Genomic DNA, 19,268 nt, shown 5'->3' with positions numbered 1-19,268 from the left:
AATTAAACAGCAAGGAGAAAAAAGAGCCTTTTTAATAGACTGAAATACTATGATTTTTAGACAACAGTTGTGTATTTCAAACAACCAGAGGGCAAACAGGGAAACTCACCTTTGGAGGTTTTACCTCCCCACACCTCCAGTGGTGCTCTATTGTATGCGCTCGGAGGTATATAGACTTCCAGTCTATGTTCTCATCCGTTTCTGTATCATCGAACATAACAGGTGCGGCATCATTCGTGGTCATGTTGGACGATGCTGAGCTAGAAGATTGGAGAAGAGGTAAGGTCTTGTACATCAGTCCTGCAAATAAACACAATGCCTCTACAGTCAGCGCTGATAGTAGCTGCGAGGAACCGAGTGACAAACCCCTGCTTTGCCTCAATAACTAATCCTGCATGAAGATTTCGCATATGATAGCGTCTCGATGCTAATTGTTATGATGCTGGATTAACATGCCGATGTAGATCGAATAAATGTTTTCACGCCATGTATTGACTTTGCGTCATCAAGGTCAGGTGTAAATTACGGCGTCATTGAAGTTATGTCCCCCTTCCTTATTAAAACTTTGAAAGGAATAATATACAAAAAATTTTCTAACTGGGTCGTCAATCGATAAGTCCAAGACACAGTCTAAGAGGTAAATATCTTTGCTAGCCATGGAGACACTAGCGCAACCTGACTATTTTATACAAAAGAACAGCGAACGGTTTAGAAGTGACTTAGAATAACATGACATATTAACCTAGGTCAGCGCCACTCTCCTTGCACTTGGCTCTCCAAAGTAACGTATCCTCCGTCAGCATCCTCCAGTACTGGCAGGTTTGTCCTGCCCTCAACAGATCCTTTGGCGTGAGAAATGAGAGCACGTACAGCGCTAACTGTAACACACACACATCGAGTGTTTCACTGCAGGGAACAACACGGTATGACATACTACTAGCAAGCTCAGGATTCCCAACGTAAAATATATTTTGTCCTTTTCAATACATGATCAGCACCGACATTACCAAACACGAATATAATTTACTAACGAGATAGTAATAAAAAGGCTGCTTTTATAAAATACTAATGCATGAACCACTATCACCCTTCGGTATTACTAGAAGCATGGTTAACTAGCAGAGAGAGTGCGACGGATACAAGGAATGGTACAACAAATCCATCAGTGTTACGAATGGGCCCAAACAGTCTAAAATCTACACATATACCTCCTTGGGGAGCAACGAGATGAAGTCTCGCTGAAACTGAGGCTCTATGATGGCCATAATGTGTCGCACGTGAGGCGCGTCGCAAGAGTCTATAAGCTGATTCAAAGCCTGTGTTTTCTCTGCTCCGTCCCAAGACATGAACATCTGCAGCCACATCTCAAGATTCTTAGGCACTCTACCCTTACAAGAACTCCTCCTCCTAAACAGGCAACTTTAAATTACTGCTTTTACCCAATGTAGCTTTCATGACTTACTAGCTAATGAATGAATGTAGCCGAGGACTTATAGAGCAACCAGGCCATCATCATATGGACAGGAAATAAAAACTTTACTAATCCTATGGTTAGACAGGACATATTACAGAGCTCTATGGATACATTATATTACTAGAATACATACAGATCTAATTACTTCTATGGATATATTTTATTACTAGATTACATAAAAGGCTAATTACCTCTATGGATATGTTATATTACTAGAATATATACAGAGCTAATTACCTCTATGGATACATTATACTGCTAGAATACATACAGAGCTAATTACCTCTATGAATACATTATACTACTAGAATATATACAGAGCTAATTACCTCTATGGATACATTATACTATTAGAATATATACAGAGCTAATTACCTCAATGGATACATTATACTACTAGAATATATACAGAGCTAATTACCTCTATGGATACATTATAGTATTAGAATGTATACAGAGCTAATTACCTCTGTGGGTACCCTAGGACACTTAAGTATTCGCGGCATCTAACTTTCGCGTTTTCGCGGAGTCATCATCACGCGAAAAATTCATGCGCGAAACTAAACTATCATAACGAACTAGCGAAAATTCGAAATTAAATAGCTATGTTCTACACAGGCCTGTATTCACTGGTTGCAAGTTGGGGGGCTAATGTTAGACGACTAGTTATGAACATCTGGGGTGTGGAGGAGGAGGGGGGGTGCTGTAAGCTCCCAACAGGTTTCTCTTATGTAGGGCCTCAGCCGGGCCTCTCACGTGAAGTTTTAAAAAATTTATTGGCATGTATCAACATTTTTCTATTTTTTGAGATTTGCTTTGTTTTAGCTGATGTGACTGACAAAACGTTTTAAAATTAAAACAGGCAAAACTTGTATGCAGTTAAAAAGCTCAGAAAGAAGACATCTTTTTCTTTTAAGCGTTTTAACAAATATCATTTTTGCCGATTTTATTTCAAGTTCATTAAGTAGGATATGGGCAAGCAGATGTTTGCTAAAACTTGATATTTTGCAAACCTTTATAAAAGTCGTTAACAAGAATATTTTGCCGCTGATGAAGATAATAATGACGCCTAAGAACTACTAAAAGTTGATGTTTGTATCTATGGCTTCGAATAAAGTGATATTCTACAGCGATAAAAACCTTTCTATAGCCGTTGGACTATGAAATTCCTAAAAAGTTGGGGCGTCTTAGCCGGCCAGCTGTCTAAGGGAATACGGCCCTGTAGTTCATTGATATCCACAACAAAATCGTGATATTAGAAATGCAGATAATTTTGTGTATGATTGAGCTCATTGGGAAATTTCTAGTAAATTCGTTAATACACCGAATGAGCAGCATGGCAAAGCAAATTAAGATAACTAGTTTTTTTGGAAAAGCCAAGGCAAACGAAGAAGATGATGATATCAGTTTAGTCACCGAATTGGTAACTGATGAAGATGAAAGTCTGGTAGGTGAAGTCATACAATTAAATAATACTTATTGTAGTGATGAATTTTACTGCCAACCAAAAACGATAACAACCCTCACCAGGTCCAACCACGTTATACAATTCTGGTTGTGATGTTGGTTGTTATCTATTTTCTTTTTTATGAGACATTTACTGTATTTGATTTTTGTTTAATTTGAAATATTGTGAACTCAAAACGTGCCATGGCCATCGCTTGCTATAAATACTTGAGATCTAATATTGGTACCATATTGGTCAGGACGGAAAGGACCGAGACGTCATTGATAGTCCAAGACACAAATGGCAGCAAGCGATCACGTTGAATTATCGATTTCTGCCATACATTTATACCTGCGGGTTACAAATACAAACTAGTCGCAAATATAAAAACTTTTTTTACTAGAGGACCGGACCTGAGGAATCTAATTTGTTTGTTCCACTGTATTTATTTTCACATCACTATATTTTCGCACTCATCAGAGCTGCGAAATTAAGTTGCAGCGAAATTTTACTCTGTGGGCTACTCACGAAACTAAATACTAGCGAAATATAAGTGACCTAGGGTACATTATATTACTAGAATATATACATAGCTAATTGCCTCTATGGATACATTACACTACTAGAATATATACATAGCTAATTACGAATAATTAAAACAAGCTAATACATAACCTTCATTTATGTAAGCATGAGAAAATGACAAGCTAGTCCAGAAAGGTTTGTTTCGTGAATCTTATTGTAAAGTTAACAAGTTCTTAAGCTAATGGCTGATATTGTCGTTTGTTCAAGCTATTCTTGAATTTATGTTGATTTCATGACCTCACTCCTTGTCTCGTACAATCAAGCTGCGACTATTGAAAAATTTGTGATGTACAGAAGCTGTGAAATATGAGAGAGAATTAGCAAAGGATTACTGCACAACCATTTATCTTCCTTATGACCAATAGTAAGCCTGTCTTGACAAACTGTTGATTTTGCAAAGTTGTCTCCCGGCGGGCGGGAGTGGCAAAGCGGGCGGGAGCGAGCAAAACAACAGCTTGTCACAATACACACTGCATCTGATGCATCAGCTGCACTGAAAGGGAGTTGTTCTCTTCCGTCTATGCGATGTTATGTCGGTCGCTCCATTGGTAATCATAACGAATTTAGCGCAAAAATTTATGTAGAAAAAATAAAATAAAAGCGGTTAACCAGAGACCAGTCTGTGTGGTAAACTTTAGTAAAACTTTAGAATAAAATAAATCAAAAATAAAATCAATAAGAACAAATAAAACTGACTGATACAAAAATAGAAATAAAACTGACTGATACAAAAATAGAAATAAAACTGACTGATACAAAAATAGAAATAAAACTGACTGAGCGCACAAATAACACCATGTTTAGTCGCTGTTGTTGCCTAAGTTCTGAAGCTCTACTAAAGTTTACCGCAGAGACGGGTCTCTGGTTAAACTTTTTGTTTTATTTTGTTCTACATAAATTTTTGCGCTAAATCCGTTATGATTACCAATGAAGCGACCGACATAACATCGCAGCCAAGTCGCATAGACGGAAGAGAACAACTCCCTTTCAGTGCAGCTGATGCATCAGGTGCAGTGCCTATCGTGACAAGCTGTTGTTTTGCTCGCCCCGCTCGACGGGTGACAATTCCGCAAAAACAACAGTTTGTCAAGACAGGCTAGACCAATAGCGTTCGTTCAACTACTTCATACACTTGTTTTTTTAGATCATTTTACATGTAATTAATGGAGCATATCTTTGAACTCCATTTTATTGTCACCTACAATTGTAAAGTATTAAATATGCCTAAATATGCCTAAGTTACAATAGTATGAGCAGTTATGGCCTTCTTCAAACAAATATCCAAGGAAAAACAACTCTTACTTCAAACTTCGCTGCCCACAAACCTCCATCATCGTGCTGAATGCTGACACGGATGAGACTTACAGCTATGTACCTAGTACAGGTTTATCTAGCCAGCGTCTACACCAGCCTAATGTATGGCTTTTCAGACCTCATTCAGTTTAATGCCACCTACATGCTACCTTGTTGATGAAAACATAGCAACCTAACACATGGCTTACTTAGAAGGAGTTTGTGGAGAAACTGGGATGTGTCCGTAACTTGTGGGACTCTGGAATGACTGCATATGCAATAAAAGGCTGGCATTAGAGTCGGACATTCCTCTAACTCTCTTGCCAGGTGATGACAACTCCCTTTCTAGGTCTGACTTCCTTTTGTGACACTGTAATGATTAGCAAAAAGATGAAGATGAACTTGCACCAAATTTAAGTGAATTTTATTAAAAAGTATCTAAATTTTTCTACCATTTGTGATTATTTTTGATGTTTGAGGTGATCTGACTGCGGGGATGGTTTAAGATTAAAGTCGACAAAACTTTATCATAGTTAAAATACTCAGAAGAAAAATATGTGCAAAATGGCGTCACAAGTTGTTATCGTTGCAAAAGTTGATATCGGCTATTACGTTCAATTTACAGCATTCCGTGTCTCTATTCTGTCAGTTTCTTTACAACTATAAAAATAATCACACTTTCGCTTGATCTGAGCATTTTAGCCTCGAATAAGTTTTGTTGATTTTAATCTCAAAACATCGAAGCAGTCGGATTAATTCAAAAATAAACAAAATCGCAAAAATTACAAAAATATCGCTACTTCTTAATAAAATCTACCAAGATTTTGTGCAAGTTCATCTTCAAGAGCACTGTAAGCATTAACTGCAGAGTGACTGGCAGCGGCTGATCAGTGACTGGCAGCGGCTGATCAGTGACTGGCAGCGGCTGATCAGTGACTGGCAGCGGCTGATCAGTGACTGGCAGCGGCTGATCAGTGACTGACAGCGGCTGATCAGTGACTGGCAGCGGCTGATCAGTGACTGGCAGCGGCTGATCAGTGACTGGCAGCGGCTGATCAGTGACTGGCAGCGGCTGATCAGTGACTGGCAGCGGCTGATCAGTGACTGGCAGCGGCTGATCAGTGACTCGGAGAAAAGTTAAGAGCAAATGTAAGCAATCGAGGCGGAGGGCAGTGCTCGGAATAGCTGACAGTGCACCATATGATTAACCTATTGCCTAATTAGCTACACGCAATGAGATGGGCGAGTACTGTTCTGATGGATGAGAGCCTTTCATGGTGCTGAAATACTGACATAAAAGACAAACTGAAGAATAGTATAAAAACACACTTACACTGTGTTCCCATGCTTCAAATTAGTTCCTAGTTGCTCATTGCAAACGAATACACACCCTATCATTTCAACGATTCCGAGTTACCATAGGCTATATATATATATATATATATATATATACATCTTTCCAAGATTCATGATGCATCCCTCAAAACAAAACTTGGTAAAGTAGACTTACTTGATCACAGCGAATGCTTTCGCAAAAATTTAGTGAAATAAAATTTAAGCGTCAAAGGCATTTGGATTATACCATTTCTATGACTCGGAATGGAAGCAACTCCGAACCAATTCGAAGCATGGACACACAGTGTTAATGAACAAGGTCACAATGAGCATTTAGAAGAGACGCAAAGCTCACCAGGTGCTCACTAGATGCAGATAGGTCATTATCAGATGGCGACTGGAACTGCCTGCTCAGACAATTGAGTGAAAGCTTACGCGGAGTTGTCTCCTCGCAACTACTAATACTGGATGCAGAGGAGCGGGCACTAATGATGTCGCCCCGAGATGTGAGATGTCTGCAATAAGGGCAATAACCGTTGGAAATTGATAATACAGAAAAGCTGAATGCTCTTGCAGCAGCCTTATAGAGAGAAAGAACAGTGAACTGCTTGCTCCTTACAAGGCTATTCAGCCTTATGACTTGGCAACAAGCCTGATGTAGCAAACAACTATACATACTAATTTGAAACATTTTAGTAGGTCATTGCTCATGCCAACGATAAAGGAGATCTTCTGGTGAAACACCCAACTCACAACCAAATTGTAACAAGCACTTCATTTTCAACTTTGAAAACTAAATTTATTAGCATTTGAACTGCCTTCTTTTAATATATAATATACAAGAATATGTTTGCAGACATAATTTTACCACATTGTACCACAGGTTTTAACGGTAACAATGAGGTCTGTCTAAAGGTGGGTTCCCTATATATCTGTGTGTCGGTGGTAATCACACAGTACATGGGCGATCATCTGTGATAACATTGTTCACTCTATCACAAACCCTTGCGCATTCACATCAGCGGTCACAAAAACGATAAAATACTAGTCCCGCAGCAACTGTCACGCCAAAAAATATATATCAAGCAATCTGTGACAGCAAACCATCATCGATGAAGTGTCCACATTGCACAATCTGCTATTGACGCTCGGCGAACTATCGGAAAGTTTGACAGCTGCAACCTTTCCCGAGATACCTGCCTTGCCTCGACGATGTCATCGGTTTACAGTGCAAATAGTTGACGAACAATCGCCGATAGGATAACACCGACATATGACGCTATAGTCTGATAAGTCTTAAGATAGAATTGGGATTTAGGAGAATCATCAAAATCATTGTTATTATTATAAAACAAAAAACTAAATTTTAGGTCTTGTAACGGACTTTTATTCCAATAAATAATAACCCTTGGAGTGACTGATTTTTTTGAAAACGTCTACTCTTATAGACTACGAATATAATTTGTTAGCAAATTCTATTCGTAGTCTATGGAAGCAATAAACAGAGCTTCATCAACGTTATACAGTGTATACACGTACGAGCTCGACTAAAAACAGGCAGTAATTCAAGGTTATTAATTATTTCCAATTTTCTTTGCACTGAGCTATTCATAGCAGGCAGTCTAAGCAAAAGCCTTTGCCTCAGACAGATTCTTATAAACCAAGTCTGTTTGACATTTCCTTGAATCTGAAAAGTGTATCTATTCACAGCCATGTTGGGGCTGGAATGGTACTTCAACTATCTCCTTCAGCATTGTGGCCTCTTGATTTGAAATGGCATAAAAGGTGAATAAAAATTCTACAATTCAATTTATAATATGAAAACTTATATGACCGTACTTTGGCAGTCAAAAGCCCGCATTGTGTCTGCTGATTAAATTGTAACTGTAGGTGGTCAGACATAGTCTTGTGGTTTTATTTATTTAACCCTGGTAAAATATGTAACATGAAACGTAAAAGCTACAAGTTGTATACCATCTATATTGCACCCTACTGAGAGGAAATATCAAGTACTAAATATAGTCAGCAGAGAACTAAGAAATGCAGCATGACTGCATGACCATACTTTAAATCCTGAAAGGGAACAGCATAACTGCTCGTTCACAACCAAAGTATATTACTTGAACCTTTAGAATCAGAAAGCTGCCTCATGTCCGTATCTGAAAAAATGATTGGTTTAAACGAGTATTTTTATGCTTATCATTATTTTTCAATCTCGAATCTTAGTCAAATAATAATAATAATACTTACCTGCCATATTTTAATCCTATCTTGTACTATGTTAAAGACTAGGCCGAAATTCACAATGAACAAAACTGTTACTCTGTACGTTTAGGTTTTAGAGCTATTCTCTGCCAGTTAGAAACTTCTGTGATTATCAGTTGATTATCATTTGATTATCAGTTGTTTATCAGTTGTTGTGTGGATTATGAAGGTCTGACCAGGAAACACACAGCGCATAACTACAGTCGACTGTCATTAATATAGACTGATAAGAGTTGTAAGCTCTGGTTTAGACGATGTGTCTATAATATAGGCCTATATACACAGCGAAAATCGCATAAGGGTTATACACATCGCACTATATACTCTATACTATACACATCGCACGATATACTCTATACTATACACATCGCACTATATACTCTATACTATACACACCGCACTATATACTCTATACTATACACATCGCACTATATACTCTATACTATACACATCGCACTATATACTCTATACTATACACATCGCACTATATACTCTATACTATACACACCACACTATATACTCTATACTATACACACCGCACTATATACTCTATACTATACACATCGCACTATATACTCTATACACATCGCACTATATACTCTATACTATACACACCGCACTATATACTCTATACTATACACATCGCACTATATACTCTATACTATACACACCACACTATATACTCTATACTATACACACCGCACTATATACTCTATACTATACACATCGCACTATATACTCTATACACATCGCACTATATACTCTATACTATACACATCGCACTATATACTCTATACTATACACATCGCACTATATACTCTATACTATACACATCGCACTATATACTCTATACTATACACATTGCACTATATACTCTATACTATACATATTTAAAAATAACTAGCAAGTGAAAAATCTTTTATAAACAGAAAATTTTTTTAAAACAGTAACAAAAATTAAACAACTTTTCTAATGGCAAACTATTTGCGGAAATTTCCGCTCACGCACAGGATCACAGCTGTTTTGTTTTACTGAATATTAAATAAGTTACTGTTTCAAACTTATGTTGTAGTTTTTGAACATACAAGTTTATAAATCATATCAAATTATATATTTCTCAAAGTTGGTCTGTTTGTGTTTGTTCAGCTATAGCTATTAAAATCTTGGAATAAAGAACTCGTATCACAGAATATTCGATCTCAGACCCTCCCATTCACCAGTCCAGTGCCTTACCAATTCAGCCACACGAGCTTGGTGAGTTCATAAGGTGATATATGTCTCTATATGGGAGCAAATACACTACCGCTCTCCGTTACGACGCAGCATCATGGAGAGCTGTTAGTTAAGTAGTTAGCTCTTATTAGTAAGCTTACTCAAATTATCCATTGGCAATGTGCCAGGCTGATAGCAAGTGGCAGACAACTACATTACCTCATTACATAAACATATTATTTTCTCATTTTTTAATACTTGTGCAACGCCGGGCATTCTGCTAGTAAAATTATATTTATAAGAAATACAAATGAAGGTCATGAAAGTCGAATAGCACACAGACGATAAAAGTTGTATGTCCAGTTAATAGCATGCGGATGTCCAGCTAATAGCAATTGGTTCAAATAGCATGCTTGCAGTCCAGTGTGACATGATAATGATGTGCAATGATTATATGCACAACTAGTTCAATGCCCTGCATTGCCTGGGTAATGAAAACAGGTTATAAACATTACATTACCTTACCTATCACATTACCTTTACACTATATTACCTGCAACTGTTAATAAGCTGTTTTTATTAACTGTGCAACGCCAAGCATTCACATAGTGAGGCCAGCCGCTAATCGTTATGTGTGACACACCGTCTTTATGTGTATTTTACCCATGTAATGAATATCTTCACCGTTATTGATCACTGTACTTAGTTAAACCATAACTGCCACGTACAAATTTTATCGTATTTTCTAGGTAAATCAGACACACTGATTCCGATTTTGTACTCTAAATAAAGATTGATCCACTAACTTTCAAAGTAATAAAGCTTTTTTACACCGTTTCAATAACCGTCTTGAAAGCAACACAATCAGCACAACAAGCTCCGCCCATAAATATTTGACGTAGCCTAGCTTTTTAGGAACGGAAGTTAGGGATGTTTAGTCCGATTTAGAATGATAGAGATGGGTGTCTTAAAACCGACTATTTTCTAAATTCAGCCTGCAAAATCTTCTCCGTCTTTTATGAAAAGTAGATAAACTATTTAAAATTGCTAGTAGCTTGTTAAAGGATGTTTACTAGGCTGAATGCAGAAAAAAATGAGCTCAGAAAAGTTTTTATAACAAGCTAGCGTTGTTATCGCGCTTTTTTGAGCTCATTTTTAAAAACGCAATGTTAAATAGCTTATCTACCTTTAAAAAAAACTGACATTATTTTGAAGACTGAATTTAGATAATAATGGGTTTTAAGACACCCATCTCTATCATTCTAAATCGGACTAAACATTCCTAACTTCTGTTCCCAAAAAAGCTAGGCTACGTCACATATTTATGGGTGGAGCTTGTTATGCCGATTGTGTCGTTTTCGAGACAGATATTGAAACGCTTTAAAAAAGCCTCCATGACTTTGAAAGTTAGTGGACCAATCTTTATTTTAAGTACAAAATCGGAATCAACGTGTCTGATTTACCTAGAAAATACAATAAAAGTTGTACGTGGCAGTTATGGTTTAAATGCTGTAGACTAATGGATAAGCTCGATACCTCCAGATGTGGAGGTTGTGAGATTAAATCCTCTGTTCAGCGGATTTTTTTGTCACTAAAACTTTATTGCTATAGCTGAACAGACAAACAGACAGACAAACAAACATTGAGATTTATATACATAGATTATTCCTTAGCGTGGCAAAGTGGCTGCAGGTTAAATGTTCAATTGTTGGTGAAAAGCAAAGCCATGTGATCAGAATAGACCTTTGAAGGTCGTAAAGCTGAAGCACACTGGAGGCGGAAGAGGCGTTGATTGCTGAAGCCTAGTACCAGCTTCAGCCTCGTAACGAATGCGTTGCGAGACCTCAGACACAATCCAAATCATTTGTCCTAAACATTTACAGAAAGCAATTGTTATTGCGACGCTTTAAATATAAATTATGTTTTTAGTATGAATTTTTAATAATTTTTTCTGAAAACAAGTTCAACTCAGAATAGTGTTATACGTCTTTGATCAAACGAGTTTTCTTTATAAGCCAAGCTACTTTCTTTTGGTACGTGCTGGGTTTCATTTGAGACAAAACTTTACGACAATTACCTAGTAAATCATGGCAAAGTGACAAGAAAAACTATTGAGCACTACTTACACACATACGCAAATTAGCTGGTGTTCCGTGCTAGCATTAGCTGCCAGCAAGTTTGTTCAATATTTCTCAAGTGTACTTCCTCTTTTACCGGTGTAAGATGATAGCGTTCTGGATAAGATTATGATAGATTTTTTAATCTATTTTGTTACATCACCTTATAACGGTTTTACAGACAATTTGATCCGTATAACTTTGGATACTCACGATTGCTGAGATGTCTCTGAAGATATTAATGACGTGTCTACGGTAAGACCAGCGGTGACTCTGTGAGATGGTGATGTATGACTACTAACGACCAGTGCAGGACCTGATGAGCCAACAGACGATAAGACTAGAGGGCTAGAAGTAGCGCTTTGAGAGCACAGACTTGTTCCAGCTGACGATAGGCTACTTGAACTGAAATGGCACAAGAATTATGTAGCTCCGCCGCTTATCTCCCTAATACCATTTGTTATCCAATGAAAAAACATCTATTATAAAAAGTTTGACAAAAAAAAAACTTTCAGCAGTTGGTGAAGATCCCTGCGGAGAGACATGCACTTCAATAATAAATAACTCCTTTGCAAAACTATTCATAATTGTTCTGCGTACTTTTGCATAAGCAGCAGCGCAGGCCAATGAGATATACAAACTGTTGTAATTACAGCTCTCTAGCTATGAATGCAGCTCTCTAGCTATCAGCTATCAGCTCATCAACTAGTTTGTGTGTTACAAGCAGCTCCGATACCAACAATAGTGCAGCATCTCTGCAATAGTGTGAAAGTCTGCAAGGTTCAATATCGCTTGTTCAAACATATATATATATATATATATATATATATATATATATATATATATATATATATACGCAATAACACCAGCGCATAAAATGTGGCTTGCCCAAATACCAACAACAATCAACTCAGGTGAGTTGCAGAAAAGTGCGCTATTGGGAACAGCTAAGATCTTGAGGCGAGTGTTCAAACTCCCAGGTCTCTGGTAGGAGACCCGAGTTAGAGCAGAATTTACCACCCATACGGGGTATCCGGGGTGAAGAAACAGTTTTTTTATATGTTATATATATACTCATGCTACAGACAATACTGTTTCGGCTATTGAAGCCTCATAAGTGCAGCTCAGAGCTCAGGCAAGGGAAACAAATCCCGTGAGATATATTGTGAGATAGAGCCTATATATATACACTGTATATATATATACTTTGTGAGATATATATACACTGTATATATATCTCACAAAGTTTGTGTGTACTTCGATTAGTCCAGTTATAGCTATTGCAATATTGGAATGAAGAATCCGTATCGCAAAGGACTTGATCTCAGAATCTACTGGTTGCTAAGCAAATATCTTACCAATTGAGCTAAACGAGATTGATGGATTCATTGCAAAATATATGTCGCTATGTGGGTGAAAATGTGAATACTGCTCTCCGTTATGGCATAACGTCATTTTATGTTTGCTCTCACAGCTCTTCTAAGTAAGTTTACTAGCTTGATCAGTTAGACATTGACAATGTGCCAGGCTAATGGCAAGCAACTACATTACTGTTTATAAAATACGTCACTGTTTATAAGCTGATTTTACTACCTGTGCAACGCCGAGCATTCCACTAGTAGCATTATAAGATTTGATCTGTTTCTGACCTTTACGAAAATAATTATAGCCGAAACCCAAGGATCAACATGGCAATCAAAGGTTAGTTTCCCACTTTAAAACAAATAATAAAAATATTATATAGATTAACAACCAAAGCCGACTGTAAGAAAACAGACATTTAACTTTAGGCGATGTACTATATTTTGATTTTATGACTGTCCTAAAATGATGCCTCTTAATTTCAATGGCGATCGCGCTTAGTTAACCTTCAAAAATACTTGTTTACCTTCAAAAATACTTGTTTTTTGTTTTTATCTGACTAACTATTATTGAAAAAGTAGAAGTTTGTCACTAATTTCAATGCATGGTGAATAAAATCCCAATTAAAAAAACTTGATGTTTGACTAGTGCGAACTGGTGATTGCTTGGTGAGCCGCTCAAGTGGCCCTGGCTAGCCACTTGCATGTGCATCCAAGAGAATTAGAGCAGGACAATGGATAACAGAAAGCCTTCATTTTCCATTCGCTCTGATCTATACATGATTCCCAAACTAATATAAGTGGGGAAGTGACCATAGTACAGCCCTTTGGAAAGTTTATCCCAGCTAGCTTACAGAACTGCATTACCACTGAGCCCTGCTAGCAGCAGACAATGAGAGAACAAGAGATTCTTCTCTCGGTAAGTACACAGCATACCTAGAATGCTTGCTTGCGCCGGAAAACCTTCTTTTAGTGGAAGAAAGGAAATTAGGTGAGCTGATACGTATATTCCCACAGCAGAGCATTTCTTCAGAGACAGAAATGGCTCCAGCAGAGGCTTGCACTGACTCTTCTGTTACATAGCCAATGGCGGGTTCATCGGCCAACACGAGTAGCTGTAAATGTAACAGGATATGATGAATAATAAACTTTTTATAGAAGCCTCTATCACCCTCCTTGATGGTGGAGTAAATCAGTTTGTTTACATTGAAAAACTAGTGCAACAGATGGAGGAACCGAGACACGGTGAAACAAAATTTGATTGAGCGAAAGGTCAATACAGCGGACCCTCGCCATATGATAATAACTCGTTCTGATGTTGGGATCGTCAGGCGAAAATGTCGTATATAGGAGCATAGGAACATATGATTATCTAATGCAACCGTGTCTTTTGTAGCTTTTGAAACTGCTAGGAAGTTCTTTTAGGACTTGCGACCATGCTCTCAGGATTATTTGATGTGAGGGTTGATGTGAGATGATAAAACAAACCAATGCTGTAAAAGTACCCAGGATAACACTTGCAGACCGGCAGGTTGTACAAATGACGTTGTTGGTTTGGAAATGCTCGGTAAAGTCAGTTGCTAATTGCCAGGAGCTACCATATGACAAAGACAAAAGAAAAGGGTCTGGCTAGCCACCAAGGTGTTAACCAATGAAATGCAAATACTCTAGAGTACATCATCTCCAGCATCCTTTTTAGCACTGGTAACCTTCGTAAGCCTTGGTGTAACCACATTGTAATATTGATAAGACAACTTGTGGCAGACACTACCTATCTAAAAAATGTATTTGTCATAGACAAGAAGGATTCTTATTTCACATGAAAATTCATATGAGACAGACTTAGTTACTCTCTGAGAAATGGCTGGGGTCTGCTAATATACCAAATAGCACCGCCTACAACAGATGAAGGCGAGCAGTAACTGAACTCAATCCTTTACAGATAATTCTTACAGGAAAAAGAATGGCATATGAGCATAATTTTTAACTACAAATAACCTTGCATTGGGATTTGTCTTCCTTGAGCAGACAACTGCTCATTAACACATTCACTTCAGGAGACATTTAGGAGATGCTGACTAGACACACAGTTAATATATGCACATGCAATGAACAGTTGTTTTTACTTTCTAGGTTATCTACAAATAGATGTTAATTATAACATAGAACTGTAACAAATTTTGCAGACCTGCACCATATTGCCTTAGCTACATAAGTAAAAGATATTACTTAGCAGTGCAATAAAATACCACGGTCTGGTAATAAAGAGCACTTGTAACTTGAGCCGTGGCGTTAAAGGTTGACTTGCAACAAAATTCACATTACAGTTATTTGGTATCAAAAGATTCACCATGTCTTACTCTGTTGTGTTGTAAGTGCCAAATATGTGGAAATGTGATTAAAAGCTCTTAAAAGCTCAAAAATGAAAAGCCGCCGTAGATTGGAATCTGTTTATTTCTCTGACGTAGTCACTACAGTTTGGTTATTGTCTTGTCACGTGAAGTTCTCACGTGAATTGAAAAGCCAATAAAAAGCTCAACATAAAACTTATCGTAGCACTAGTCTATGACAAACACTTCGGGTTTTACCGAAAACACCGTGTCAAATATAGATGCTCGCTACTTTACAGTTTTGTTTCGGCTTGATCCAATTGTCAAGCCGAAATCTGATCATGTGACCCAATACTTCGCAAATACTTTTTGCAGCACTTTTCGATGATCACAGGTGACCAACAGGCCCGTCATGTTTATCAGACAATGATATGCACTCCTTCGAGCTAAGGTTAAAAAATTAAACGAATTTTTACGTTAAGTTATAAGATATCAGTGCTAAGAGTGGCAGCATTACAATGACGATAAAATAGACGCATAAGAACAATAGACATGGTTTTATTGAATACGTGAAGTATACTTGTGAAAATATTTCGACGAATGAGGTTGCATGAAAGTGTAAACAGAAACCATCTTGTAACAACTACGTCCCATTTGAGCCGTCCCATTTGAGCCGTGTTGGAAAGAGAATCCAAACTACGCGGCCTCATGTGGCTGTGGCTGCGATTAACTGTTCATTTTTGAGCTTTTATGAGCTTGTAATCACATTCCCACATATTTTGCACCTACAACACAACAGAGTAAGACATGGTGAATCGTTTGATACTAAATAACTGTAATGTGAATTTTGTTGCATGTCAACCTTTAAGTTGGTTTGTTTGCTTATAAAAAGGTTTTTTGGAGACAACAAATTTAAAGAGACAAACAGACCATCAGTGCAGGTAGACACTAAGCTAAACCGACCATCAGTGCAACTAACAAATCCAACAACAATTTTGCAATTTAGAAGGAAATTATAATGAATTTATAATCAATTTGTCAACACCCAGTGCATGCTGATATCATGCTTGTTTGAAGGACTATTACAGTTGTAGAGAAACACAGAGGCACGCTAGACAACAGATGTCTGACCACACGGACAGCTAATTAGATGAATATTACATGGTTCAAGGCGCTCTTAACCCGGCTACTCAAACTGTCTTCTTACGAGGTGTTTCATGCATACAAAGCGTGTTGCTCTAGTGCAGTGCTTCTCAAGTATTCTTGGTCATGCCGCTAGAAAGACAACATCTTTACCTGACAATGAGAGCGCCTTAATTTAGAGATGTAAATCCTATTCTATTCCTTCATATTCTATTTCTACTACAGTGAAAAACAAAATAAAAAGCATGATTGCCGAGATCAAACACACCCATTGACAGATCCGTATGCAGCACTATTTGAGAAGCATTGTTCTGGTATGAATTTCCGTGACAGCAGCACTATGGACAGTCTATAATTGAGCGGCCTAGATTATGAAAATGCATTACATCATGAGTAATTGAGTAGCTTGAGAGGCCTGCCTTCACGTATAGAGTTACCTCTACTTGTAACTCCTTGTCAGAATTGCCAGCTAGTGCTTCACAATGGAGAAATCATATTGCCATTGGACCAATCCAGTAAAAGTATGTAAAAAGAGGTCGCACTCACTTTTCAACTTCTCATTTTAATCACTACACTTTGAAAACCAGTACACGCCTGCGATATATGTTCACAGTAAAACTCAAACACAAGATTAAAGTGCCATTCTAAGAATATTTGGTCTAAGTTTTACTATATGTGGTGGACACTAAACCTAAGAAACTAGCGTGCCAAGAATCTCATCAATAGTCTCATGAAGTTTGAGACAAATGCTTCTGTTTAAAATACAATTCTCGAGTTGGAAAATTTTTAACCAGTTGGTAATGACTAGGAAAAATGAAACTTTTAGCAGAATGTTAATAATTAATTTTTTGTTGAAAATACTTTTACAGAGTTAGGAACAAGTTTGAATGTTAAATCTTAGTATAAAATTAATATCTGAGAAGGTAATCACATAAATCTCCCATCTACCCATCAGCTATTCGTGTCATGTGACCAGAGAAGTTACCGTTTAACGAAAGCCATTTAAACATTGTTAAGGCTTTTTTTGAAAATAAATCTTTGAAATTACGACTGTAATCCCAACGCAATTGTGTTCATGTAGCTTGTTTATAAATTACATAAAACACATTCAAATTGTATTTTAGGTGGTTATTAAAGATGAACACTTTGTGTAGAAGAATTTTTTATAAATTGTATGTGATTGTACAATACACTTCAGTGTGCTATTTTGCTTCCGAGGTAGAAAGCCAGTTTTATAAAATATATATTTTAGTATGATCCAAAATAAATTTCAAATAGTTCGAAGCAGAAGTTTTCTTGTTAATCAATTGCACAATGAGAAATATTGTAAAGACGTAAGAACTGAATTATGGCATCAGCAGTGTAGGTAAAGGTGAGACTGACTATCTGGCAGAAAAACAATTAAATCGATAACATGGCCAAAAATGCAAGCGTTGGTAATTTTGTAGACTTAAATTGGACTTTGCTTGTAGAGAAATAATTTAAACAATGTTAAATAGAAAGTTGGTGGCAGTAAATAGCTTACAGCCATGCAGTTTATAAATAGCTTACAGCCATGCAGTTTATAAATAGCTTACAGCCATGCAGTTTATAAATAGCTTACAGCCATGCAGTTTATAAATAGCTTACAGCCATGCAGTTTATATTTTTACTTTGCTATAAGAATTCATCTAATTGTGCTAATTTACAACAAAAACCGATTGGTGTTTAAACAGATATTTCATTAAAATAAAGAAATGTTTACTTTTCTAGCATGTGTAACAGGCAACATATAGCCATTTGTTGCTAAAACTACTTCTACTGTTACTATCACCTTAGATCAACTCTTGAGAACAATAGCTACTTGCAAGCATTTGCGGTGCACCCTTGAAGAGTGGCGCAACAAAAACGGCAAACGGAATACAACTGTAAGTAAGAAAGTAATTCATTATGCATGCAGTCAGATGTGTAATATAGTAGACATTAGCCAAGGGAGTAGAGGGATAATAACGAGGGCAGACGACCCATAAAGCGTTAATACTTATTTGATGATACACCGAGCAATGACTTGATTAATTAAACACCAAGGAGCTAGCCTAAATACCCGCCATGAGCGAGACAGATGGCTTCAGCAGCAAACGTGTCAGCATTGCCTGGCAGCCCAATAATACAACACTCGATCAGCCACTTCAATGGGAAAGTCCATAACAAAGAAACGATGTTATATAAACAGATAAAATCAATTAGAGTTTGAAGTAGGCTGTTTCCTGGCGCAAACATACATGGCGGTGCGTTCATGATGGGACAAAGGTCTGCACAAATGAGCATTTCAACTAGTAAAGTGGCAGCAGATGCTGGATACTTCCTGGCAATAAAGCATTTTCTTCCAAATCATTCTATCCTTTTTAAACTAGTTCACAGCAGCCAGTAAGGTGCTTTAGGATTGGCTAAACCTTGAGGAATGTGTATGGAGTATGTTGTAGAGCATGTGATAACCTAATCAGGTGTGGCATGTTGGCTGTGGGTAAGCTATGCCTCCTGATGCAGGTTAAAAGCTGTACCAGAATTTTTTGTAGATTATTAATTATTTGCGGGGTACAATAACCGACTGTTTTTCATACAACTGATAAGTTTGGACAAATTTTCTTGTATTTGCTGACAATTCATTTTCTAATCAATAGAATGAGTACCTTGTTGATAACATATGATCAAAAGCGGTGAGTAGAG

General features: G+C 37.3%; 1 protein-coding gene across 2 annotated transcripts in view; it reads right to left on the bottom strand.

Annotated features, from left to right (window-relative positions):
- Positions 1 to 19,268, bottom strand: part of LOC137405603 (F-box/WD repeat-containing protein 7-like) — a 34,832-nt gene that overhangs the window by 5,576 nt on the left and 9,988 nt on the right. For both annotated transcript variants that reach the window (XM_068091919.1, XM_068091920.1), the window contains 7 exons: positions 14,026 to 14,204; positions 11,942 to 12,133; positions 6,490 to 6,649; positions 5,009 to 5,169; positions 1,209 to 1,407; positions 743 to 878; positions 110 to 300 (listed from right to left, as the gene is read on the bottom strand). In XM_068091919.1, coding sequence (XP_067948020.1) covers positions 110 to 300; positions 743 to 878; positions 1,209 to 1,407; positions 5,009 to 5,169; positions 6,490 to 6,649; positions 11,942 to 12,133; positions 14,026 to 14,204 — 1,218 coding nt within the window. The remainder of the gene's footprint in view (positions 1 to 109; positions 301 to 742; positions 879 to 1,208; positions 1,408 to 5,008; positions 5,170 to 6,489; positions 6,650 to 11,941; positions 12,134 to 14,025; positions 14,205 to 19,268) is intronic.

The sequence above is a fragment of the Watersipora subatra genome, chromosome 10 (assembly GCF_963576615.1).
Source record: "Watersipora subatra chromosome 10, tzWatSuba1.1, whole genome shotgun sequence".
NCBI classification, from domain to species: domain Eukaryota; kingdom Metazoa; phylum Bryozoa; class Gymnolaemata; order Cheilostomatida; family Watersiporidae; genus Watersipora; species Watersipora subatra.
Note: the sequence above shows the minus strand (reverse complement) of the source record. Positions and strands in the feature narration are given on the sequence as shown.